Source organism: Choloepus didactylus, chromosome 21 (assembly GCF_015220235.1).
Source record: "Choloepus didactylus isolate mChoDid1 chromosome 21, mChoDid1.pri, whole genome shotgun sequence".
Lineage (NCBI taxonomy): Eukaryota > Metazoa > Chordata > Mammalia > Pilosa > Megalonychidae > Choloepus > Choloepus didactylus.
Window position 1 is genome coordinate 12,302,186 of NC_051327.1, and position 25,854 is coordinate 12,328,039.

At 44.1% G+C, this 25,854-nt stretch overlaps 1 protein-coding gene across 2 annotated transcripts in view; it reads right to left on the reverse strand.

Moving 5' to 3' along the window:
• Positions 1-25,854, reverse strand: part of GALNT17 (polypeptide N-acetylgalactosaminyltransferase 17) — a 442,768-nt gene that overhangs the window by 236,518 nt on the left and 180,396 nt on the right. For both annotated transcript variants that reach the window (XM_037814335.1, XM_037814336.1), the window contains exon 3: positions 7,881-8,047. In XM_037814335.1, coding sequence (XP_037670263.1) covers positions 7,881-8,047 — 167 coding nt within the window. The remainder of the gene's footprint in view (positions 1-7,880; positions 8,048-25,854) is intronic.

Sequence of the window (25,854 nt, forward strand, 5' to 3'; positions counted from 1 at the left end):
AAGAGACAACAGCCCCCAAGTTGGGGAATCTGAAAAGCAGATTCATAGAGGTAACCAAATTGGCATATGCCTGACAAGTGAATTCCAAACCAGTAATGGGAAAAACCGAGAACAAAGTCAATTTATGCCAGAGAATCCTCAAAGGGCAATGGAACTGGCAGCACCAGGTACCTCTTGAATGGGGGTAAAATGAAGAGACCAAGATAAGGACGACTAGAGTGAAAGCTGTTTAAAAAGAAATTAGCTCATTAGATCCCCACCCTCCCTTCAAGCTCCCACTACTCCTTGCCCACTCCCACCACTGCAGACTCCTAAAGACTAATTTTTAGAAGAGGGTAAAAGAGAGTGTTTCTAGACTGGGGGAACACTGGGTAGAGTTGTAGGCATGTAGGGCTCGATGTTGACTACGCTGACTATGGGGACCTCCAACCCTTTTGCCCCACTGAGCTCCCAGATGCTGACAGCTAGACCCTCAGCCTCCAAGGAAGAGGGTAGAAGATTTCCCTTGGGGAATTCTGACCAGCACAAAAGAAAAGACCATGCAGCCTATGCAGATCACCCAATGTCAAAACCAATAGGCCCAACCCAGGTGCCCAGGGTGTCTAATCAGTCTTTAAGAGCTAATCATCAACAGACATCCGTGGGCATCTGAGGAAAGTCTCCAATGTGGGTATTAGCAACCAAAACAATGAAAAGAGAAAAAAAAAAAACCCCAAGGAAACACAATATGTAGGGAGAAAAGCTAAAAAACAAACAAAACATTATTTATATCCTCCAAGGGATAAAAAACAAAACAAAACATATTGCTTCCATTAAATAAGAACAATATGCTATAAAAAGGAACTTGCAGGGAATAAAAATGAGCACTTGAAATTAAAACCATGATAGCAGAGATAAAAATCCCTAACAGAAGGAAGATAAAGTTGAAGAAATAGCTTAGAAATCAGAGCAAAATAATAAGGTAATGAAAGGTAAGATAGCAGAGAGTAGATAAGAAATTGAGAGGAACAATCTCCCAGATCCAACACTAGAATAAAGGAAACTCAGAGAGGAATTAACAATGAAACATTCCAAGAAAATTTCCCCAAATTGATAGATGTTAGATTCCAGATTGACGCCACCAAATGTCCAGCCCAATGGATGAAAATCAACCCACACCAAGTTTCATCATTGTGGAATTTCAAAACTTTGGCAATAATAAGTTTCCACAAGCTTCCAGAAAGGAAGAAAACACACAAAGGATCAAGAATCAGGATGCCTTTGGTTCTTCTGAAAACATTAATAAAGGAGTAAAATCATCAAAAACTCTGAAAGAAGGTGATACCTAACTGAACCCAGCCATCATTCACACAGAAGATGAGAATAAAGCCTTCTTCAGACATGGAGAGTCTCAAAAATTTTACCCATCATGCAGTCTTTCTTAAGATGCTTCTAGTGGTTGTGTACCACCAAAATAAGCAAGTAATACAAGAAAGAGAAAGCCATGGGATCTGGCATAGGAGGATGGTAAAAGGGGAGCCAGGATGACAACTACACATAGAGGACAACTGTGACTGGAGGCAGGCATGTTGAGGGTTTCCATTACCAAGCTCTCTCCTGCCAACATACCCCCTTTGAAACAGGATAAACTGCCAGGATGGGCCTGGTCTCATCTGTAATTGCATGTTCTGGCTACATGCTGATTAAGTTCATACCCTCTCCATGCCTGCTAGATGAGCAGAGGACATTCATTTCATCCGTCAGATGTGTTCTGCTTTGACCTACACCTGCCAGCAGGCAGCAGACTGCAGTGAGATCAGAAGCAGAAGATACAGCAGTCCATTCCCTATGTCCACATGTTGCCTTACAACATCCAGTATCTGGTCCACACAATAGCTTTCCAGATACTCCAGGAGCTCCACGTTTCCCCAGACTTACTCATGAGTTTGCTTATTGATGCCTGTTGAGAAGCTTTTGTAAATTTTTAGGAAAGCACGTAAGTCAATGTTCTTGTTCTCAAGATGGTAGGATACACTTCAAAAAGAAAAAAAAAAAAAAAAAAAAAGCCAGGAGAATTAGGCAAGAAAATGAGAGAACAGGCATTCAGATTGGAGGTGAAGTAAAAATTATCTCTATTTGCAGATGACATAATCCTATATACAGAAAACCCTAAAGAATTTATACAAAAAAATAATTACTAAAGCTAATAAACAGGTTCATCAAAGTTGTAGGACACAAGATCAACATGCAAAAACACTTGCATTTCTATATTGTTAGCAATGAATAATCCAAGAATGAAATTAACAAAGAAATTTCATTTACAATAGCATCAAAAGAATAAAATAATTGGGAATAAATTTAACCAAAGAAATGTACACTGAAAACTACAAAACACTGTTGAAAGAAATTAAAGAAGACCTAAATAAATGCAAGATATCTGTGTTCATGAATCAGATGACTTAATATTAAGATGGCAATATTCCCCAAATTGACATACAGACTCTTAATGCAGTCCCTATAAAAGTTCCAACTGCCTTTATTGCAGAATGGACAGCTTATCCTGATATTTAAATGGAAATGCAATGGATCCAGAATAGCAAAAACAATCATGGAAAAGAAGAACAAAATTGGAAGACTCACATTTCCAGGAATCAGAGCTTATTACAATGCCACAGTAATCAAAACAGTGTGATAAATGACATAAGGATAGACATAGATCAATGAAATAGAATTGAGAATCCAGAATAAACCCTCATGTTTATAATCAATTACTTTTCAAAAAGGGTGCTATTCAATGGAAAGAGACTTTTCAAAAAATGGTCTGGGACAACTGGATATCTGCATGCAAAAGAATGAAGTTGGACCCCTACTTCAAACCATGTATAAAAATTAAGCCAAAATAGATAAAAGACTTGAGTGTAAGAGCAAATACTATAAAAATCTTAGGAAAAACATAGTTATAAATCTTTGTGACTTTGGATTAGGTAATAGTTTCTTAGATGTGACACCAAAAGCACAAGCAACCAAAGAAAAAATAGATGAATTGGACTTCCCAAAATTAAAAACATGTGTGCTTCTGAAGACACTATCAAGGAAGTAAAAAGACAACCCACAGAATGGGAGAAAATATTTGCAAATAATATATCTAATAAATGTCTAGTATCCAAAATATATAAAGACCTATTATGTCTCAACAACAAAAAGACAACAAAATTTTAAAATGAGAAAAGGATTTCAATGGACATTTCTCCGAAGAAGATAAACAAATGGCCAATAAACACATGAAAAGATGTTCAGCATCATTAGCCGTTAGGGAAATGAAGAATGAGATACAATTTCACACTCACCAGGATTGTGAAAATTTAAAAAAAAAAGAAAAAAATGGAAAATAAGTGTTGGTAAAGATATAGAGAAACTGGACCCTCATATATTACCGGTAGGAATATAAAATGGCACAATTGCTTTGGAAAACAGCTAGGCAGGTGCTCAAAAATGTAGACACAGAATTACCACATGACCCAACAATTCCACTCCCACACATACATATTCAAGAAAATCAAAAACATATGTCCACTCAAAAACTTGTATACAAATGCTTATAGCAGCATTTTTCATAATAGCCCCAAAGTGGAAGCAACCCAAATATCCATCAACTGATGAATGGATAAACAAAATGTGGTATAGCTGTCAAATAGATTATTCAGTCATAAGATGGAATAAACTTTAACATGGAATACACCCCTTAACATGGATGAACCTTGACGACTTCATGTTGAATGAACAAAGTCGGACATAAAAGGGCAAGTATTGTATGCTTCTATTTATATGAAATACATATTTAGCATAGGCACATAAATTGAGACAAAAAGATTAGTGGTTGCCAGAGGGTAGGAGGAAATGGGAAGGACTGTCAACATGTGCAGGGTTTCTTTTGGAAGTAATGGAAATGTTCTAAAAATTGATAGTGGTGATGGTTGCACAACATTGTGACTATACTAAAAGCCACCAAATTGTATCCTTTATAAGGATGAATTTTGTTATGTGAATTATATTTCAATTGTTAAAAAGGAAAAAAATGAATAAATAAAGGATGGCCATATATGGGCCCATGATGAGATGTGTCAAGAATTATGACTGGTCCAATTCTGTGCACCTGAGTTCCCCCACCTGGGAACCACCAAAAACAGATCAAGGCAAAAAAAAAAAAAAAAAAAAAAATGCTGAGCGCCTGAATAAAAACCTATTGGCTGAGGATATGGGCAGGTAGGATCCCACTGAAAAGGTATCTGGAGGGTGCAGTGAGCAGGGCTGCAAAGCTTAATGGATGATGGTGGGAAAGGGTGAAAAAAGATTTACAGGTTTTGATGAGAAAACCGAGTAGATGGAAAGCCTTCGCGGAGACACAAAATAAGGAAAGAGAAGCAGGTTTCTGAAGGAGAGGGGAAAATGGCATGTCAACCATTGGACGGACTGAGCTCATGTTTTCTGATGGACCCTGAGAAACCTGGGAGCCAGGTGGACACCCGGGTTTGTTGCTCAGGAGAGGGGGTGAGTTGTTTGGGGCTGGAATGATGGATTTGGGAATCATCAGAACATTCACAGCGGGTGAGACTGCCCCGGGTCCCTGATGGTGACAGTCTCAAATGATCCCAATTTAAGCAGGAAGCCGAGGGAGATTAGGGGCAGCTACCAAGGGGACATTAAAACAAAATTAGAAGAAAGTGCTGTCAGGGGCATCAGAGGGAGAAAAACACAAGCAAGGAAGTGTGTCAACAATGTCAGATGTAGCCAGATGGTCTTTTCCAGGCAGGAAAAGAGCCTCTGGATTTGGTGAGTTTGTGGTTACTGGCAAACTCTGCCTGAGTGATTTCAGTTTGATGTACAGAGAACAAAGAATCACCCCGTTTTGGGGCTTAGTTTAGACCAATGTCGATATCCAAGCTGAATGAAATAAATTACTTAAAAGAAAAAACTAACAAGAGCAAGCCCATAATCCCTGCCTTGGCCATCTGCACTAATCCAGAGTCTTTGTTCACCCATCCCCTGAGCCAGTTTTGATGAGGCTGTGATACAGTCTACAGATGGACCATCCACCCCTAAACAAAATACTGTTTGTAGAGATTTTTTTAAAATAAGAAGTGTAATGATTATTCTTTGCAGTTCAAGGGTGGGGTGGGGAATCAGGACATTAACTTGTTTAGACCATGTGACCAAACCATGTAAAACGTGCATTTAAGAAGACATAAGGACATGAGCGAATGGGAAGTTGCCTGTGGTTAGTTTCTTCAGTATTTGTTTTTTCCAATTGCCTGTGCTTTTTTGATACATTCAAAATTTCCTACAAAGAACATGCCTTATTTTTAAGACCGGGAAACAAAATTGTAAGGCTGGAAAAAATGTTTTAATCACACTTAAACAGAAGGTAAGCAGGAATAACAATATTAAATTAGAAGAACTAGAATTCAGGGCAAAAGAAAAAAACGTAATGCTTTTAAGATAAACAGAGCATAACGTAACGCTAACTACCACAGCTAATAATGATGGCATGCAGATACAAATCTATAGCTGCCAAAGAAACTATCAACACAATTCAGAAATCAAACATTATTAGGAATATGGAAAGGAGGAGACTTAACACACCATTATCTAAAAGATTTAAGAAAATAAACTCAGTCCATCTAAGTACACAAAATAGAAGTCTGGCAGGAATTCAATTCTGTGATTACAGTGGGGGAAGGGGATCCTTTCAAGTGTATTCAGAACATTTACAGGACTTGATAATATTAGTCACAAAGAAAATCTCAATAAAAAAAATACTAAATGCCTCTTCCAGGCAAAGATGACTCTGTTTGGAGCAAATGTTAGAGGCTCTAGCCAGGGAATGAAAAGGGAGAAGACAGTGTTAATTTAGTCAACTCCTGGTCCCTCAGGTATTTGGGGTCAGGGGGGTTGAATGGGAGTTAACTTTTGGTCTGAATGCACCAAATAACCCTTCCGCCTTTTTTTCCACCCTCTAAACAGCTTCATTTAGACCCAAAGTGTGAACCACTGAAACGGCACCTACAGACCCAGCTCAAGGCTTGATTACTTAGCCCAGTGGTTCCCAAAGTGGGGTCCCCTGCCCAGTAACGTCAGGGTCACCTGGGAGCAATGCAAATTCTCAGTCCCACCCCAGACCTGCAAAGCAGAACCTTCTGGAGGAGCAGGGGAAGGAGTCACAGCAGTCTGTTTAGACACTGATACTAAAGCTTGAGAACACTGGTTCAGCCTTCCATGCCTTCCCAGCCTGCAGAGCTCCGCCAAGGAACCAGCAACAAGTCCAGATGCCAACCCAGTCCAGGATCTGCCCTTCCCTCTCCTCTCCAGATTTTCTATCTCTTCTCTGTGACACCTCCAGAAACCTTCCCAGCCCTGTCCACTTCACCCCACACTCATTCGCTGGGCCGCTACCCATCAAGGGTCGACTCCAGCCAGGCCTGTGAAACAAGGTCCTACACTTGGAGGCCCGTCGTGGAGACTACTGTGTGCAAAGTGCTTCAGCAGGTGGTCGGGGGGCTGAGGCTGCCCACAAGGGCCTTAGGGTGTCAGCAAAGACTTCTCCAAGGAAGTGACATTTAAGAGGTACCTGGGGAACGCGGGGGAATCGGCCAGCAACTGGAGGGGGCCATCAGGGCAGGGATTCCCTACAGAGGGGCCCAGGTCCTCAGGCACTGGAAGGACTGCAGAGGCCTAGGGGTCTGCGGTGGGCACTCACTCAGGCGGGAGAGAAGGGCACTGTGAGCTGCACCGAGGAGAAAGACTTTGCTGGATGACTTAGGAAACTTCTCCTACAAGCAGACCAACAATGTCAGTTTTAAGAGAATCTATTGACAATGAATGGCCAAAGGTAAGGAGATAAAAACAGAGGATATGAAAAATCCACCCTTGAGCCATCAGTCCTGAAAACTGGGGGCCCAGGGGGTGGCAGTGCCCTGATGACATATAACAGGGGCCACTCAAGCATTCAGTTCCGAAGGGGCAGGGGGAGGGAGGGGGCTTCCGCTCTTGGGCCGATTCAATGTGAAATGCCCATCCTGCTGCTCCTGCAGATAATCAGGCTTCAAACAGCCCCCCTGGCATGTCCCGGGCATCTTGCTCACCTACTCCTGGTCCCAGAGCAGCTCTCAGTGCAATCTTTCTGCTACTCTGCACACTGAAAGCAAGGGGCTGAGCTGGTTCCTGATCCTTTAGCTGCTGGGAAGATGATCCCCCCTGGCCTGGGAGCACCCCGAAGCTCCCTGGCTTTCTCTGATGTCCTGAGCCTGTGGGGGTCTCCACCCTGCAGGCTATGAGCCAACACAAAGTCCCAATGAGCAACTCCAAACCCCCATCGCCACCTCAATACTGTCATCTGTCTCCAAGGCCCGCAAAGGAGTTTTGTTGTTGCTGCCCAGTATGCGCATGGTTTACATTTTTACATCAATCCATTATTCCCAACAGAGACTCACTCCAAAAGATCTGCAAACTCTGCTCGTTTTTATCTACAGGGGCCCACAGTGATGTAAGACAACCAGGCCTCACCATAGGACAGAATTTTACTTTTTTTAATTTTGCCTCTTAGAAAAGGATAAGGTGGGGAAGAAATTCAGCCCTTCAATGTCCCCTACTTTAGGTAACATGAAAATTGGAAATTAATCTAAATACATAACTAGGAATTTATGCTTACAAGCCTTAGATGACTTCAGGAATAATGAGCCACTGTGTGCCCAGATTTTTTCCTCTAAAACACCTTCCATTCCCCATAACCCTTCACCAGGTACCAGGAGGCAAAGAAACTTTGGGGCACGAAGGGATGAAAGTGGCATTCCCTCCCTGCTGATATTCCTTCCAGAAAACTCCGTGCAGGCCGGTTGCCCCCTTACCTTCGTCACTATTGTCGTCCACCAGAATGATCTCCTTCAGCAGGTGTGTGGGGGTGTGGTTGACAGCACTGTGGACGGACCGCAGGATCACGGACAGGGCCTCATTCACAAAGATAAATATAATGGATATCTGGGGCAGGTCCTTGGAGTATTTCAGCTCCTTGCACCTGGGAACAGAGAGCAAAGGGAAAGCAGAGTCAGAGGAAGAAAGAAGGTACGTGCGACTGGACACACTAACAATTTCAGCCATGTCCTCACACAGGTGTCCCCAAGGGATCAATCCTTGGTCCCCTCTTGGCCTCTCTTTGGTGAAGAACTTAGACTAAACCCTAAGGAGGAGAGCATGAAGGGATCCAGTCCAGTTCCCCTAAATGCGCAACCCCAAAGGAATGGGAAAGCACCAGTCTTGTGCTCATCGCCTCTCTCGCAAGCCGCTGGTGTCCCCCATGTATCTCCTGGCCCTCTCCTGGGGGGCACACCTGCTGGACTTCTGGCCCCAGCCCTGGTGTCCCCTTGCCTGAGGCCTGCTTTGCTGCCAGCTGAGCAGGTGATCAACCCACCCCAGCAGTGCTCCGCTAAAGACTGCTGGGAACTGACGTCCACTCTGGGCAGGTTCACACTGGCTCCCAGAGTTTCCTTCTATGGGATTAAGCTCCGGTTGTCCACAGTAGCAGTCTGCATGACACACCCTTTTGGGGGTGACTCCCTTCCCTGTCTGTCTTCTCCACTCCCCTACTGGTGCTCTCTTCACCTCCCAAATAAACCACTTCGCACAAATCTTTGCTTCAGGGGCAGTTTCGGGAGGAACCCAACTAAGATACCTTCTGAACCTACCAAGTCCCCAGCATTGTACTGGAGATGCCTGTTCTCAGGATCTTACATTCTAGGAAATGACAAAAAACACACATGAAAATAACCAGAAGAGAGGAGGCGGGTTCCCAGCCGATGCACAATAACTCTTCTTGCAAAGGTTTCTACCATCTCCCTGGGGGCTGGAGACAGAACTATCAGCCTGAGTGGTCCCTCCCTCTTCTCCAGCAACCCCCGCACCCATGAAGACAGGACTGAGTAGGAAGGATCCTTTTCACCCAGGATGGACTCAGGCCACAGAGCTTTGGCCCTCCCGGGTGTCAGGGGCTCCCAGTGATGTAAGAGACGATTTAAAACCCAGGGAATGAGCTCTGCATTGCTCAGTCACCGGTTCTCTGTCCAGGCAGCACTGGGGAATTTGATTTGATGCTCAGTCTAAGCTACATAGGAAACACCAAGCAGAAATAATGTAGAACAGAATACCGAGATATGAATTTTAATACATTCTTCTCGTGTGAGACTGCACAATGTCCAGCACGACGCGTTCGAGAATCAAACAAGGGAAACGAGATGAAGGAACGAGGTAAGGGAAACAGTGTCGAAGAGGGAAGCAAGGAAGTGGCTGTTTTTTATGCTGAACAGCTTGGGCTATGTTGGGTCATATTAATCATGCAGGCAATTTGGGAAAGAAAATAAAGTTTTGCTACAATATACATTTGTGTCTCCTGGTGGAGTCTATCCAGGGATCCATCACTCATGCAGCCTCATTTTTACCGTGTCGCCATAAATCCACTTCTAGGGGCTGCCAGGGAGATTAGAATGGTTATCGATGGGCTCCCGGGCAGCCGGTGGGAATCATCTCATTGACTGCCTGGTGACCCGACGGATGGGGCACCCCAGCAGGTCCCTGGGCACCCCCTTGCCCAGAGGCCAGCTGCCACGCTGCTCCCGGCAGGTGCTCCTTCTCAGGTACGGACGGGCACAAGCACGGTACCCACCACCCACCCTGGACGCTTATTTGCCGAGTTGGCTTTCTTTGGTCCTTTGTTTTTAAAAGCTTCTGGGCTTGGAAATTAAAAAGCAAAGAGGCCAAGTTGCACTGTGGCAGCACCGTCTTCTCTACCCATGGACAATCAAGGATTGAGTTGTAAGGAAAGCATCTTGGCCGGAGCAGGCAATGCCCTCTGGTGAAGGGGGAAACATGGGGCCTTCAGGCAACAGGCCCCCGGATCCTGTCCCAGCATGGGATGGGGCAGCCATGCCATAGATCATCTGGGCATCTCAGAAGACAGAAGCGCTCCACCACGGCACACTCAATGCCCCTCTACACCTCCATTCTTCATGTGTGAAACTGTCAAGATAACCCAACCCTGGCCTAGATACAGGCTTGTAAGGGTCAAAGGGCAAGAGCATTTGAGAGCTCCAAGAAAACTGGAAAGTACCAGAAAATGAAAAGATCCACTCTGCCTGCTTGGCCCCTCCGTCCTCCCTTTTGGGTCCTCCATCCTTTACCCCTTTTCTTCCACTACACAATTCTGCTTATATATTGCTATATCTTCAACCTGTACTTTTTGGACAATGATTTTAGTACCTGTGTGCATTGTCTTTTTAAAAAATTGTTATTCTTCCCCATTTTAACCTCTTCCAAGTGCACAATTCAGAGGTTATGAATTATATTCACAGTGCTGTGCTACCATCACCACCATCCTTTATCAAAACTTTTTGAACTCCCCCCAGAAACCCTGTACCCCATTAGCATTGATGCTCCATCCCCCACCCCACTCTGCCCTGATAACCTGAAATCTACTTTCTATTTCTATGAACTTGATACTTTAGTTATTTCATATAAATGAAGCCATACAGTAGGCATCCTTTTGTGTCTGACTTATTTCACTCAACATGAGGTCTTTGAGGTTCATCCATGTTATCGCATGTATCAGAACTTCATTCCTTTTTATGGCTGAATAACGTCCCATTGGATGTATAAACCACACTTCGTTCATCCATTCTACCATCATGGACACTGAGTTGCTTCCCCCTTTTGGCTATTGTGAATAATGCTACAATGAGCACCGGTGAACAAATATCTTTCAGAGTCCCTGCTTTCAATTCTTTTGAGTATATACCTAGAAGTGGAATTGTCAGGCCATGTGGTAAATCTATGTTTATCTTTCTGAGGAACCACCACATTGTTTTCCACAGTGGCTGCACCATTTTACAATCCCACCAACAATGTACAAGGGCTCCTTTTCCTCTGCATCCTCGCCAACATTTGTTATTTTCCTTTTTTTTTTTTTTAACCATAACCATCCCAGTGGGTGTGAAGTGCCTCCATTCCCTTTTGTATTTTCCCGACTACCACTAGCCAAGCTTCCAGAGCTTTTACTCAACCCAGTCCCTTCCCACAGGGCCCCATCCAGGACTCCCCTCTCAGACAGGGTCCAGGTCTCTAAATGTGTCTTGACTCAACAATTCACCTCTCCTGTGCCTGACTTTCTTTGAGTTTTACAAATCCACTGCTCTCCTGATGGCAGACAATATGGATACAATTATTACTATTAAAATCAGCATTATTGCTGGTCTTTAAGCTCTAGGGAGGTAGATTGTGTCTTTTTTACAACACACATCTCTAAGGCCAGCTCACTGCCTGATGTAGAAGATGCTGGAGATCTGCTGGATGGATGGACAGATGGACAACTAAAGATTTCAGCACCTTCTTTAAAGAGTGCGCTAGGACACCCATGGATACATATGTCACCTCCTGCCAGATGCCAATGCCCAACAACAGGGCAGAAGATGAGTGTGGGAAGGGAGCTGCAGGGTGGATGGGTGGGAAGAAAGAGAAGCCTCACAGACCATGGAGAAGCATTAGCCACGGCACAGGAAAGAGAATTACGATGGCCTCTGGCCTTAAGAGTTGATGCCGAACCAGTTCCCACTGTGCTCAAATGACCCTCAGACCGTGCAGGCAAACCATGCGCCATCTGGAGAGCCTCACCCCCCGCACACTGGGGTTGATCTGAATGACCCTCTTCTCCCTCATACCCCAAGGTCCTCAGAGCTGAGGGGTTGGAAGCTGTTCAGATCCCACTGCTGTGTGCATGGAGCTCTCACGGTGGCTGGGCAACGGCAATGGCTAAGCAGACCGGGGCAGGCGAATCTGGCATTAGACACACACCAAATACACTCCCCAGCCCACCTCCTCAAACGGAGGCAGAAAAGGGCTCCATCCAAGAAAGCATTCATTGTGGTCCAGCAGCTTAGTAAAGGGGATTCATTTTCCAAATAGTGGCATCCCCTTGCCAGGCAGAAATAATGTGGAAAGAAAGGCAAGTGAATGAACCTATCCCCATCTGGCTGCTGCCTGAATTCCATGAAATCACGAGCACTGAAGGCACAGGCACAACCAGAAGTGTGGCTGGTGCACATCCATCCACGCTACGCCAATCAAGCCACGGGTTACGACCAACCAAGAAGAGAAAGAGAGCCTCTTTCTTGGAAGCGCTATTACAAAAAGGCTCCCGAGCCTGGAAATGGCCCAGATCACTGACACCATGCATGCCGACAGACACAAAACATTGGAATACCCCCTACACTTTCTATGAACCTGGGGCCACACACTGTCACCAGCCCGACTTTTTTTCCAACAAGGAGACAAATTCTTCCTTCCTCTCTCTAGCTCACTTGTAGATACGGACTGAAATGTGAAGTCAGGTCACCAAGCTAATCCAGCTGCCCTTTGGGTTGGAAGAGAAGATTATAACAGATTGAGGTGTTGCACCTCATCAGAAGCCTGTCATCCAAATCCACTGACCCCTGCACAGCCAAAGAGCCTCTGACCCACAACCAGAGATGCCCCGAAGGACAGCCTGGCTTGGGGTTACTGCCAAGTAATCATCTCAAAAGCTCCCATGACCTTTCCTGGACATCACCTCAACAATCTTAACTTCGACCCCTGTAATCTCCTTTCATTCCAGTTCTCTCATCTTCATTCTCCCCAAAACACCTGCTCTTAGACCCCAACAGGTCCTCCAGGTTCTAGACCACTCCATTTTCTCTCAGCAGATTAGCCCTCCTCCAGCTTCATGCCCTTCTACATCCAGCTGAGTTCTCTGGTACCTCCCCTCAGGCAGGCTCTGCCCTTACCCCACCTGGTTCCCTTATCCCTTTGTCATTCTATCCCACCAGCTCTGAAAAACCTAGCTCTGGAACGGTCCATTCATCAGACTTTTCTTCCTTTCACTCGGCTTCACCACTGTGCCCTGCAGGAAAATGTCTTAAAACCATGTGCAGCTGGTGACAATGCAAAGTCAAGGTCTCCAATCTCCATGGAGACCATGAAGCTGCCCTGAAGTCCTTCTGTGTGACATACCAGCATCCTCAATTCCAGTCTCCTCCACTGCTCTCCAACCTCCCCCCACTTTCCTCGGACCACCCTCACTCAGGGCAGGAAGCCACATCTCCTGCTTCACAGAAGAAGTCAGGACCACTGGCAAGAACAGCCAAGTGTGGGTCACAGGTCCATAAAATCAGCCTCAGCGTCATCTGGGAGCCTGATGGAAACGCAAATTCTCAGGCCCCACCCCAAACGTGCTGAGTCAGCATCTCTGGGGGTGGGGCCCAGTAATCCATGTTTTATCGCCTTCCCCAGGTAGTCTTTTGCTTATGGAAATTTGAGAAGCACTTCCCTAGACTCCTCACCACCTGTAAACTCATCTATGTCTGAAATTCCATCCTCTACTCCTCTCTTAAGGGAAGCAGAGTCCAGGAGGTCAAAGCTAAGCCCTCCATCTACAGATTCCCCAGCCTCCTCTTACTTCAGGGCCTGGCTCCATCTCTCACTCTCTCCTGTACCTTCACTCTCCCTCACTGATTTTTTTCCACTCAAGGAAAAGAAACTCAAACTCAGATCCCTCCCATTAAAAAAAAAAATTCCCTTCCCCACGGCCCTAATTACCATCTTCTCTTTTCTCTGCCTGCCCTCCTGTTTCTTTTCTTTACCTCTCATTCATTCTTTACTCCCCTGTCACCGGCTTTCATTTACCCTGTTCTGCTTAAACTGCTCTTGTTCAAGTTTCCAGTGACAAAGATGTGGCCAGAATCAATGGAAACTTCCCAACCTCACCCTAGTTGACCTCATTTCTGTAGTATCTGATGCTGCTGCCCCTTTCCTTATATCAACACTCTCTACTCTTGGATCCTGGGACACTCACCGTTTGCCCCATCCCTACCTCCACTTTTCCACCCACATGATCTGCTCTGACCAAACTTTCTGTCTGTTTTTCAGGTGTCCTTTCTCTGCTACTCTTCTAAATTCTGAAATTCCCCTAAGCTCCTTCTTATGCCCTCTACTCTTCTCACTTCATAAACTCTTTCAGAGTTTACCCAAGTCTACAGCGCCAACTCTTACCCAAATGCTGGCAACTTCCACACCCATGCCCCTAACCCAGACGTTCAAGCTTCAGCTTCCCAAGGGGCATCTCCACTTGGACATCACAAAAGCACCTCAAAGTGAGCATTCCTAAAACTGAAATATGTTCCCTTCATGCCTCTTTTCTTCACTGAAGGGCACCCCCCTGTCTCTTAGGAATCAAGCTACACTTTGATCGGTCACAAGTCCTGGATCTCTTTACGACATGTGCCTCTTCCCCCCATTTCCACTGCTATGGTCTTAGGTTCAATCCTAATCACTTCCCTGCTGGATGACAACAAAAGCCTCCTAACTGGTCCTGCCCCCCGTGAGCCCCTCCACAGCCCAACCCCATTCCATCCATCCGTTGCTGCTAAAATGGTCCTTCTAAACTGCAAATGTGATCATGTCACTTCCCCACTTAAAATCTTTTTTTGTCTCTCAGTTGCTTTCAGAATTAAGTTCAAACTCCTTTGCTTACCACACAAGTTTAGCCCCATCTCATTTCCCCAAGTGCCTCTTCCCTGCTCCCCCTTTCTCCCAGCCATTCTAAACTATTCATATTTTCTGGAACTGAGACTTCTGTCTCTCTCTTCATACAAACTGCTCTTTGTCATAGTCTCCCAGCTGCGAGGACAAATACCGCACAATGGGCTGGTTTAACAACAGGAATTTACTGGTTCATGATTGCAGAGGCTAGAAGACTGCTTCCTCCCAGAGTCAGCAGTGCCCAGGCTGGAGGCCATCCTTATAAAAGGGGATTTATTGGGTTACAGAGTTACAATCTTAAAGCTATAAAGTGCCCAAGGTAAGGCATCAACAATTGGGTACCTTTGCTGGAGAAAGGCCATTGGCGTCCGGAAAACCTCTGTTAGCTGGGAAGGCACGTGGCTGGCGTCTGCTGATTCTGGGTTGTGTTCCAGCTCCACTCTCAGCTCCTGTGTGTTCTCTGTTCTTTCTCCCAGGATGTTTGTCTCTAAGCACCTGGGGGTCCTGTCTTAACCTATCCCAGGGCAAACTCTGGGTTAGCAAAAGTCTGCTTTCAACGGCCATCTCCAAAATGTCTCTCAGCTGCAGCACTGAGCTCCTTCTGTCTGAGCTTCTATAGGGCTCCAGTAAACTCATCAAGACCCACACTGATTGGGCGGGGCCACACTTCCATGGAAATAATCTAATCAAAGGTATATAACCCACAGTCGGATAGGTCACATCTCCATGGAAACAACCTAATCCACAGATTCCAACCTAATCAACACTAATACATCTGCCCCCACAAGACTGCATTAAAGAACGTGGCATTTGTGGGGACATAATACATCCAAACCAGCACAGATGGCGATGTCCTTTCCTTCTCTTCTGGGTTCCATTGACTTCCAGGTTCTCCCCGTGGCTTTCTCTTCATAAGACCCCCAGTAATAGGATTAAGATACATCCTGATTCAGTTGGCCACACTTTACCTAAAAATAACCTCTTCATAAGGTCCTATTTACAATGGGTTCACACCATTGTATAGAACTGGGATTAAGATTAAGATTAAGAACATGTGATTTCCTGGGACACAGAATTTAACCTACCACACTGCCTAAAATGTCCTTCCTCTTGATAGTACTCCTCCTATGTTAAGCCCCAGACCCGGCAGTCTGAGGTTAAGACCCTTCTCCTTTGTGACTTTATTTCCCTCTGAAAGCTGCGATCATGGCACTTGCCACTCTGTTCTCTCCCATTTAAAGACAGCAAGTGGGTCTTATTTCTTTTTGTTTCCCCAGAGCCTAGCACAATGCTTGGCAGATAAATGGTTACTAAAGGAGCAAATGAAAACCTCCTACCTTCCCTACTGATTCCTTCTGTTCTTATGATCAAAGTCATCGCTGATTTCCTCCAGCAATTATAACACTGGTGATGGTCCCTCAAAACTTAAAAGATACCATCCTTTCTCATTAACCAGCCCAACACTCCCTTTTCTCTTCCTTCCTCATCAAGCCTCTCCTATAGTCCTAAGAAGGAGTGGTTGTCATTTTTAGCAACAGCAAGCCTTGCAAAACGACATGCAGGAACTTAATAGCTGAGATGTACGAGGCCCTCTTTTGGAGCTCTCATCATTAGGGAAAATGCACACTTTGCTGAGTGGTTTAACTTCGCCAGGTCGAGCTCTGCAGTTCATCCAGGAAGTAGCAACACACCTCATTAGCTCAGAGTGCTTGCCTGGACAAACTGCCTACTTAGCATTTGAGTCCATGTGTGTCCTGTGTATCAGTGAGATTGGGGCAACTTTAATGAATCAAGACATAGCCTGTTCCATGGCATGGGCTCTTATTTGGGGGGTTCAAGGGGCCTCAGGAAAACCCCCAGAAGTGGAATACAAGATATTGTGGGTATAGGAGCATTTGTCATTTTTCTGGGCAAAGAACCTATACCTTTTACCTGCTTTCCATGTGAGCACGGCTGGAGGAATGAACCCCTGCCACCGGGCCAAACAGCGCTAGTGGTCACCATTCTCAGTGTGCAACCCTACACCTGGGTCACAGACCAGCAACTGGCCCAGCCCTTGTTTTAAAACACTCTAGGGTCAGCAAAGCCTCTATGCTTTTTTTGATAGCATGGTTCCTATGAATATTTATTTTGGAATATTCCCCAAGCAATGTTTTGATTCTTGGACTGACTACCCACTGGATATGGGCTTACTTAGGGAGTCATTTTCTATGAGTCATGAAGAGTCACCTTTGCAACATCAAGGGAGGTGTCTTTAGGCAGAAAATCCATGAGGCTCAGCTCTCCTCTGGTTGGATGGCAGACACACTAGTCTCAAGGTATAATAATAGATCCTGACATGCGCAAAAACCCACCTTGCCTCTCTCTCTCTTCAGAAGCGTTTTCTCAAGCACAAGGGATTGATCCAACCTCTTTAACCTTCAGTTCTAACCACGGTTCCCTGCTTTGGGCAGCACTGCTTTCTTCTAAAAGGGAAGGGAGAAGACACACACATGTATGGGTTGGGGAGACATCCTTCAGATTCTCAGCTGGGTAGATGAATCTGTCTTGGTAAGTTACAGTTTTTCCTACTCTACTCAACCGAAGAAGTAAAAAAGAAAGAAACATAAAAAGAAAAAAGAAACCCTGGAGTTTTATTAAGCAATGGCTCAGGAACAAAATTTCTAAGAACAATTAAGGATAAATGAATGCAGATGGTTTCAGGACAGAACTAAGAAAACCTCCTTACTGCATAAGGAAATTCAGCCTAAATTATTCACACACAGAACTTATCCCATAACCTTTCTAAAGTGAGTGGAATGACAGGGGACGGCCCCAACTACTGCAGGAGGTACAAGAATACATTAGGAAGAGATGCAAATTGGAAATAATAAATAGCATTCATCGCAGGCTCAGCAGATCCAAAGTTTGGCCAATAGGATTCTTTACAGAAATTGAAGGCCATAAAACCCTCCGCTCACAGCCAAAATCTCACTCCCCCAGCCCTTCACAGAGCTCCGAACTGGTTCTAAAGGCTGTTATCCTGCAACTTCAGCACAGCAACAAGGAACATACAACCAAACTAGCTATTTTTCCTTTTAATGTTCCAGCCAAAAATGCCAGTCAAATGTATCTTTTCACTGACACCAGCTGTGAAAACACTTCTGTTTATTCCCACATCTAGGCTACAGCTCTGTCCTCACGGTTATTGTTGTTGTTTTTATTCCTATTACCTACACCCCTAATGTCTTCCCTCAGGACAGGTTCTCCTTACTCTGAGTCAAAGCCAACATACCAGCCCTCCCGGAACCAGGTTGGCCCTTACTCAGCCCTGAAGTGGCTTGTGCCTCTCTGCACTGCTGGAGCAACTTAGCAGACCCCATCCATATGGCGTGGCCCTAATCCTCACCCCTTCTTGTATCCATGTCCCTGGTCATGTAATTTTGAAGGTTTTCCCACTAAGGAGGGAGACTCCATTGCCCACCTCTTAGAGCTGGCTCAGTCACATGACATGCTTTGAACGGCAGAAAAAGCAAAATGCTATATGCTACCTGCGAGCCTGACCCCCTGAGGGGCTCTGGTGTCCTTGGCTATGACCCTGAGAAGCACTGGACTAGCCCACCAGTCCCAGGGGAACATGGAAGATGAAGGTAGAAAGCCGATCTCCTGCAGGACACACATTCAAGAGTGAGACCCGCCGTGTGACAGGTGCTATGCTAAGAAGTTTACAGTGTATACCTATCTCGTTACTTCTCATAAGGGACTAATTACCTAGGTACCCCCATTCTGCAGACAAGAAAACTGAGGCTCAGAGTAAGCTGCCCAAAGTCAAATGAGTGATAAGCAGAGCTAGACTTTAAACCCAGATCTACCTGAGTCCAAAGCGTGTTGTCTTGGCCTCTCAAATGAAATAAGTAGTTTTTGAGGAGGGTCTGAGTGCAGTGATTTGCAGGGGCTTCTATTTACTCCCTTATACTTCACTGTGGTCTGCAGTTTTCTACATTACATATGAATGACTATCATAATTTCAAAAACACTGTAAATGCTATTTTTTCTATGGAGCTGGCTTTAGCACTTGACAAATAATTTCAACATTGACCTGACAGAATAAATAGGGAAGAATAAGCAACAACACCTTCAAGGGGAAAAGATTATTAAGGAAAGCTAGAGACATTTTTATGCTAAAATCCAATATAAAGCTACTATAATTCAATCAGCACCATCCTATAATAAGCAGACTGCCTAGTGAAATAGAACCAAGAAACCAGGAACAGTCTTGACCTTAGAGAATTTAGTATATGCCAAGAAGGTACCACAAACCAAAGGGTAAAGGAAGGAATTATTCCATAAATGGGGTTAGGGTTACAATCTCCATAGGGGATAAAAGTGAGAGCTTCCACTCAAAACATACTTCAAAATAAATTTTAGATAGATAAAACAGCTACATTTAGAACTACAAACATAAGAAAAGTAAAATTAAAATATATCCAAGTATTCATACAAACTTTGGATGCTGAATAATTCACAAGTTTAAAAGGAATACTTTAACTGCAAACTTCTGATCATCAAAAATAATAAAATTAAGACAACAGCAAATTGCAAAAAAAACATTTACAACTATAAAAGGTTTTAAAATCTTTTAGCATTCAATAATAAAAACCCAAAGAACAAAATTAGATTAAAAAAAAAAAACTTCAGAGAACAAGAATCACAGAATGACTGACAAATGAAAATAGGTAAAGTCTCACTAGTAATACAAGAAATTCAAATTAAAACAACAATGGAATGTCATTTTGCCTCTAGGTTGTGAAATTACAAACAATTTTTCTCTGCTTCTTTATCCTTTTTCTATTCTAACTTTTTATAATGAGCAAATAGACGAAAACATATCAGTTTACTGAGTAATTCATGGATGACAGCACTATATTGCAAAATTAGAGGACACTGCCACACTTCACTAAAGCCCTTAGATTTTCACATGGGCATGACATCAATTGGCATGAATAAGAGACACACCATATCCTCTCACATGTCCTCTGATGCCCACTGGAAATAGATGTTGAGTCAAAACTATGATCACATTGTTTTACCTTTAAGGCAAGACATGGTGAAAGATGACACGGATGAGCCTTACATGATTCATTCCATACAACCAACATAATTGCCAGAAAATGCACCTCCAACTGTTTCTCTATCCAGAAGCTATTAAATGATGGGCTTGTATGATAAAAATAAAATCAATCTCTCTGCTTGCAGACCTTCTGGTTAGTCAACATGAAGCTTTGAAAGGGTTTTAAAAAACATAAAATGACTAATCTTGTTTAAAAAGCAAGTTAGCTTCAGCTATGTATCAATTCCTTAAAGCTACAGAACTTCCTGTTTCAGTGAAGGTAAGTACTCCACAGGTTGCGTGCCCAGGGCTGAACATTTTATAAAGTATCTGCCCCATCCACCTGGGCTTGCCTGACATCGCGTTTCACCCATTAATACCCATGGAACAAGCAACCCAACAGCTTTTGCAACTATTTCCTAACTCAACGGCATACTTCTGGCTCTACAGGAGAATGGCATGAAGAGAACATTTTCAATCATCTTTAAATACCATTTCCATTGGTCTTTCAATGTCCTGTAGAATTCTCCCTGTCATGTGTGCCATCTGCAGACATATGTTAAGAATCCACGAGTTTCCATTCTTTCCAGCTTTCCTCCAGCTAGTGACTTCCTTTCTAAAATTCCCCAGGTGAGAGCTGATGCTAATCTGGAGATGGCCATATTGACTCAGTTTCTCACATGTGGGGCTGGCGAGTGAGATACAGAAATGGGAATGAATATACGAGGCGAGAACCCAAGGTGGCAATGACAATCTCTCCGTGCAGCCTCTGGCCCCAACACTTACTCTTCTTATTGCTAGTCTGTGGGTTCCATGAGGACAGGGAGCATAGCTCTTTTGCTGATAAATCTCCAGCACATAGGCCTGGCCCATCAATAAAGTTTTGTTAAATGCATAGATAAATAAAATAGAGAACATTCTAGCCCACCTATGGCTTCAGGGAGCTGTGTGGAGCACATTTTCTGAAATGTTAATAATAATTTAACAAAGGGCCTATGATCACACGAGGAGAGAGCCCCTCCAGAGGTATCTCTCATGGCTGCTGAAGCTGCCTCATCAGATCACAGGGGAAGACACTCACCTTGCTGGGGGATAATGACTTTATTTACTTCAAATGTTTTTCATCCTGCTAGCAAGATCCAGGAGAAAACTCCCAGGAAACTGAGAAGTATAAATATGCCTCAATGCTTATCAGGGATGGAACATGATGCCTTTTCCTTGACTTTTTAAAAAATTTTGTCAAATAATTGTATTAACTGACTTCACATGGAGTGAATTTGTCTTTGTTGTTGATTTTTTTAACTTTTTTTCTTAAACATTTTCTTCCTTTATTTGTAACGTGGATCTTGTACCCATTTTAAAAACCTGTTTCTTCATTTTTTTAAAAAAAAAAGCAATTTAATTGAGATAAATTCACATACCATACAATCCATCCCAAGTGTACAATCAATGTCTTCTAGTATATTCACACAGTTGTGCATTCATCGCCACAATGAATTCTAGAACATTTTCACCTTCAAGGGGGTTCACTATGTTGTACAGTCCCATGTTTCTTCATTTTTTTAATGCACCAATGGACAAGTGTATCTTGTCATCTGGCAACAAGAGCTTAACTGTGGCCTTTACAAACACGGGGCATCAGTTATAGATCTAGCAAAGTATTGAAGATATAAACATTTTCAAAACTCACTATCACTCATGGAAAGCTCACAGCTCCAGAGGAGGAAAAGATACATATGAAATCATAATTATGATACACAGGATAAATGTCACAAGGGAGGGTTTTTCGGCTGCTCTGGGGGCCTATTTCTGCCTGCAAGGAGATCAATGTGGGATGAGAGAAGGTTTCAGAGAGGAGATAAAATCTTATCTGGGCCATGAAACATGGGCAGGTAATTTCCTAGAAAGGGCCTGCAAAGGGAAAGAGAAGACGAGGGGAAAATCTCTTTAGACAAAATTAATAGCATGTGCAAAAACAGACGAGAAAAAGTATGTTGTACTGCCAAGAAAAGATACAGGTGTTTGAGAGAGTAACTAAGGCGAGAGTGTTGGGCTAGGATGTGAAGAGGGGTTTTTCACTCTAAATGCTTCTACACAATTCGTAAGCCATACATTTACCTATCATTCATGCACTTTCTTTAAATTAAAAAAAGATTTTAAAAAGCTATGTGATTTGACGGTTAGAAAATCACAGGAGACATCTATACGTTTCAATACAGTGTTTACAATGGACGGACAATGGCAAGTATCAGAGGGAATGGCAGGCAGAGAATAGATGTCGTGAATGAAGACTATTCCTTCCAGACATCTGGGAGTGGAAGTGGAGGAAAAGAAAGGAGTAGGGAAGTAGGTTTAAAAAAGGAAGAATCTTCACTGGGCATTCAGCCCCAGGAAATGAGTCCCTCTCGTGCTCTGCTCCTACATCCTTGAGGAATCTCGTTCCCTGTTCAGCCAGCAGGCCCGACTACTGGCAGGAAGCACGCTAAGGTCTAGTAGACAAAGTAATGACTTTTTAAAAATGAGTGTCCTGGCATCTAACTCTTCCTCCTATGACATTTTACTCCCTGACTCGTCTGTGTCTGTAAAACTGCTTTATGAGTAACTGCAAATTAGTTTTAAAGAAAAATATTTAGAAACATATCTGCGAAACTCCATAAAATGTTTTCTTTTCTATACTGAACCAAAGGAGTATTTATAGAGATGCCATTATTTGGCAAAATTGTATGTTATTCTTGGAATTCTCCCGCCCCCACCCAAACACCTTGCAGAAGACAGCCAGGGCTAGGATATTGGTGGAGGGCTCCAAGTTCCATGGGGCTTCATCCAACACACTCAGAGTTGGAGGGAAAAAACTACGTAGGAGCACCAAGATCCAGAAGGCCACAAAAAGAGGGACGCAGATCACCAAATCTCTGTTTGAGGAGCTAGAAATCAGTACTTGGAATCAAAGGTTTGTGTCCAGTTTTCACAATCTCAAGCTCAGTAGTTGCGCCAGCCAGCATATGAGAGTGGGGAAGACAGCCTGGCGTACAAGGCTGGGGTAACGTAGACTCCGGCCCAGGTAAGGCACCCTCAGGTGCTCCATCTGTCTTGATGGATGTGGAGCCTTCCTGAAGTAGGAGGCTGGTTCCAAAGATTCTTCTTTCTCACCTTACCTACGGCCCCAGGTCCAGGAGCTGCAGGTGATGCTGCAGAATTCCTGAATTTTCCAACATCTACTCTCTCAGACAGGTACTGCATTCAAATGGATGTGGCAGGTACAGCAGGAAGTCACTTAAGATGTGAGATATCAGCAAGAATGGGGGTTACAGGGGGAAGAGCATCAGAGGGTTTCTGGAGACACAGACATCCCCAAGTAATCAGCTCAAGTGCCAACAAGGAAATCTGTATGTATATTGGGAGAAGTGTAGGTCAGGTCCAACTGGGATTGCTTCTACTGATGCCCGGAAACTTTTGGCAGGTGGGGTTGTGCAGTTCCGAGCCAGCGCTAGGGGGATAGCGGGATGAGTGGTGTGCAGAGAAGCAGCAGGGTGGAAAATATTTACATGTGTTGCAGGTAGAAGAAGGTACTGAGCTATCAGTCTTAAAGATGGGAGAAGTCAGTGCACCTTGCCTGGATACCAGCCTGTGCATGCCACCGTGTGTACAGTTCTCCCTGCAGCCCTCACCACACCACCTTGGTTAGCTATAAAGAAGTTGGAGGGTGGCGAAGTTCTCGGGCTGGGGCAAGATTGGGGCAGGACGGCCTCTCTGTCCTGGGTATCACAGCCCGTGGTAGGATATCTGCACAGTAGGTCTGGTCACCAGGAACTCAGTAAATGCTCAAGTCAAGCCATTTGAAGACCATCACCCAGCTCACCCAGCCAGTGGGGACTCAGCTTCAGAATTCCTCAGCTGCTTGCTCCAGGATGTGAGAAGAATAAAATTTAAAAAAATGAGAAGCTAGACAGTGTCCTGATCTAAGATACAGCTTCTCAGCCTTGGATGTGCTTATGAATCACCAGAGATCCATGTGCAAATGCAGATTCTGAGTCAGTAGTTTGGATTTCAGAGATTTTGTGTTTCTGACAAGCTCCCAGGTGATAGAGTCCTCCAGCACACGGACCATGCTTTGCGTCATAAAGGGTTAGAGCACAGGCTTTGGGGCCAGGCAAGCCTGACACTACATCCCTGACCTCCCACTTGGAGCTGCAGGCAAGTTAATTAACTGCTCTGGGTGGGAAGGGAGGAATGCGAAGGACTGGAAGGGGGAACAAAAGAGGTTAGTATTAAAGTGAGAGAACAGTGCAAAGAGGAGAATTCTAAGCTGGGGTAGAGATGGGGATGAGAGGAGGCACCAAAGATCCGGACCTATGGGAAATTAAGGGCTGGGGATGGGGATGGGGGTGGGTAGAGCTGTCCAGAGAAAGTGTCTAATACAGCAGCTGGCATTGGCTGCCAGTCACTAAAAAGTGACCAAGGCATAATGCATGTTTGGGAAAAATTTCTCTGCTACGAGGACTAAGACTCTGCTTCTCACTCACCACTATTTCCCGGCACCCCGTGCAATCTGAGATACAGCATGCAGACTTCAAAAAAAACTGGTTATCCAGTAAATTAACATGTTAGAAGTGGAAGGAGACGTGGAGAACAACTTGTTCAAGGCCCTCTTTTCACGGTTGGAGAAAAGAGGGCCCAGAGTGGCTGAGACTGATCTGGTATCAAACAACCAGGATACGGTCTCTTGAGTCAAGACCTGAGTTGCCCTTTCCAACAGTTGCCAATTAATTGGCTAAGTTTCCTTCCCAATTCACTGAGAAGCCTGTTCCTTGGAAAGAGTTGGGTGGAACATTTCCCGCAAAAATATACTTGAACTGATTTGTTTTCTTGAAACATTCTTGCCAAGAGAAATGCAACTAAATCAGCATGTTGGCCCTAAAAGAAAGCAACAGCCAGTCTGCCTCTGAATCACGGAGCCAAGTGTGATATTCTCCCCTCAGGCTGATGCACAAGCTCCAGCAAGGCAAAATGGGATCAATGAATTTCTTTGTTAATCTTGATATTTGCAGGAAGCAAACGAACCAAGCACTCTTCAAATCACTGGCTTTAATCTTCAGAATTACTTATACTGCCATTTAGGAGAGTTTTGTTTTCTGGGGAGATTTGCACACAGCAGGCGGCAAACATTCTAATTGCCGTTAAGTACATTTGGTGTAATATGTTGGGGGAAACGTAGTCGTTGAATCAGTTAAGCATCAGCACACATGCTCAGGGGCAGAATGTAAGTTTGTACACAGACACACTCACCGCAAGTGGCTTAGCCATGAAGACAAAATCTCCTACAGGAAAAGAGCTTGTTTCTTCCAGACGTAAACAGCACCTGGGCCCAGCCGTGGTTCAATCTCATAAACAAATGCCCAGACAAATTGTGCCCAACCTTTTATGTTCTTCTTTGCCCCTGTCCTCTCCCTCTCTCCCTCTCCCTCCCTCCCTCCCTCTCTCCCTCTCTGGGTTCATCTGTAGTCAAAATGCAATGCTATTTATAACCTTTATTACATGCAATTACCAGGATTTGCAGTTGGATGTAGAAGACATTCAATCTATCCAACAAGAATAAAGCCCAATAGGAACTCCAAGTCACAGCTATTTCTGCTCCCAAGTATTTACCGCCAGACATAAACTGCCTCTCCTACTAGATTACAAACTCCTTGCAGTCAAGTAGCATGTCTTATTTGTTTTTGCATGCCTCAAGCTCTTAGCTCTGTCTACCACATGTTATATGTACAGTCAATGCTTCTTCAATTGAATTGAAGACTACTTCCCAAGAATTGGAACAAGGAGGAGCAGAAAGGAACATCAAAAGTGGAAGGGACCTTTGAGATCATCTCAGAAAGGAACATCAAAAGTGGAAGGGACCTTTGAGATCATCTTAGATAACTGAAAATGGTCTTAGTGGGTTTCAAGTGCTAAAATTTATTATGAGACACACACGGATAAAGTTGGCTGACTCCCAAGTCACAGATAAAATTCAAGACTTTTTTTTTTTTTTTTTTTTTGGTGATAACACAATCCTGGGTTGATTTCCATTTGTATTGCTAAAACCTCATTGAAACCTTTCAAGGTCTTTCAGTCAAGTGTGAAACAATTTATTTAGCAGTTGGTGCATAAGAAGAACTTTTGTTGAATTCTGACAAATT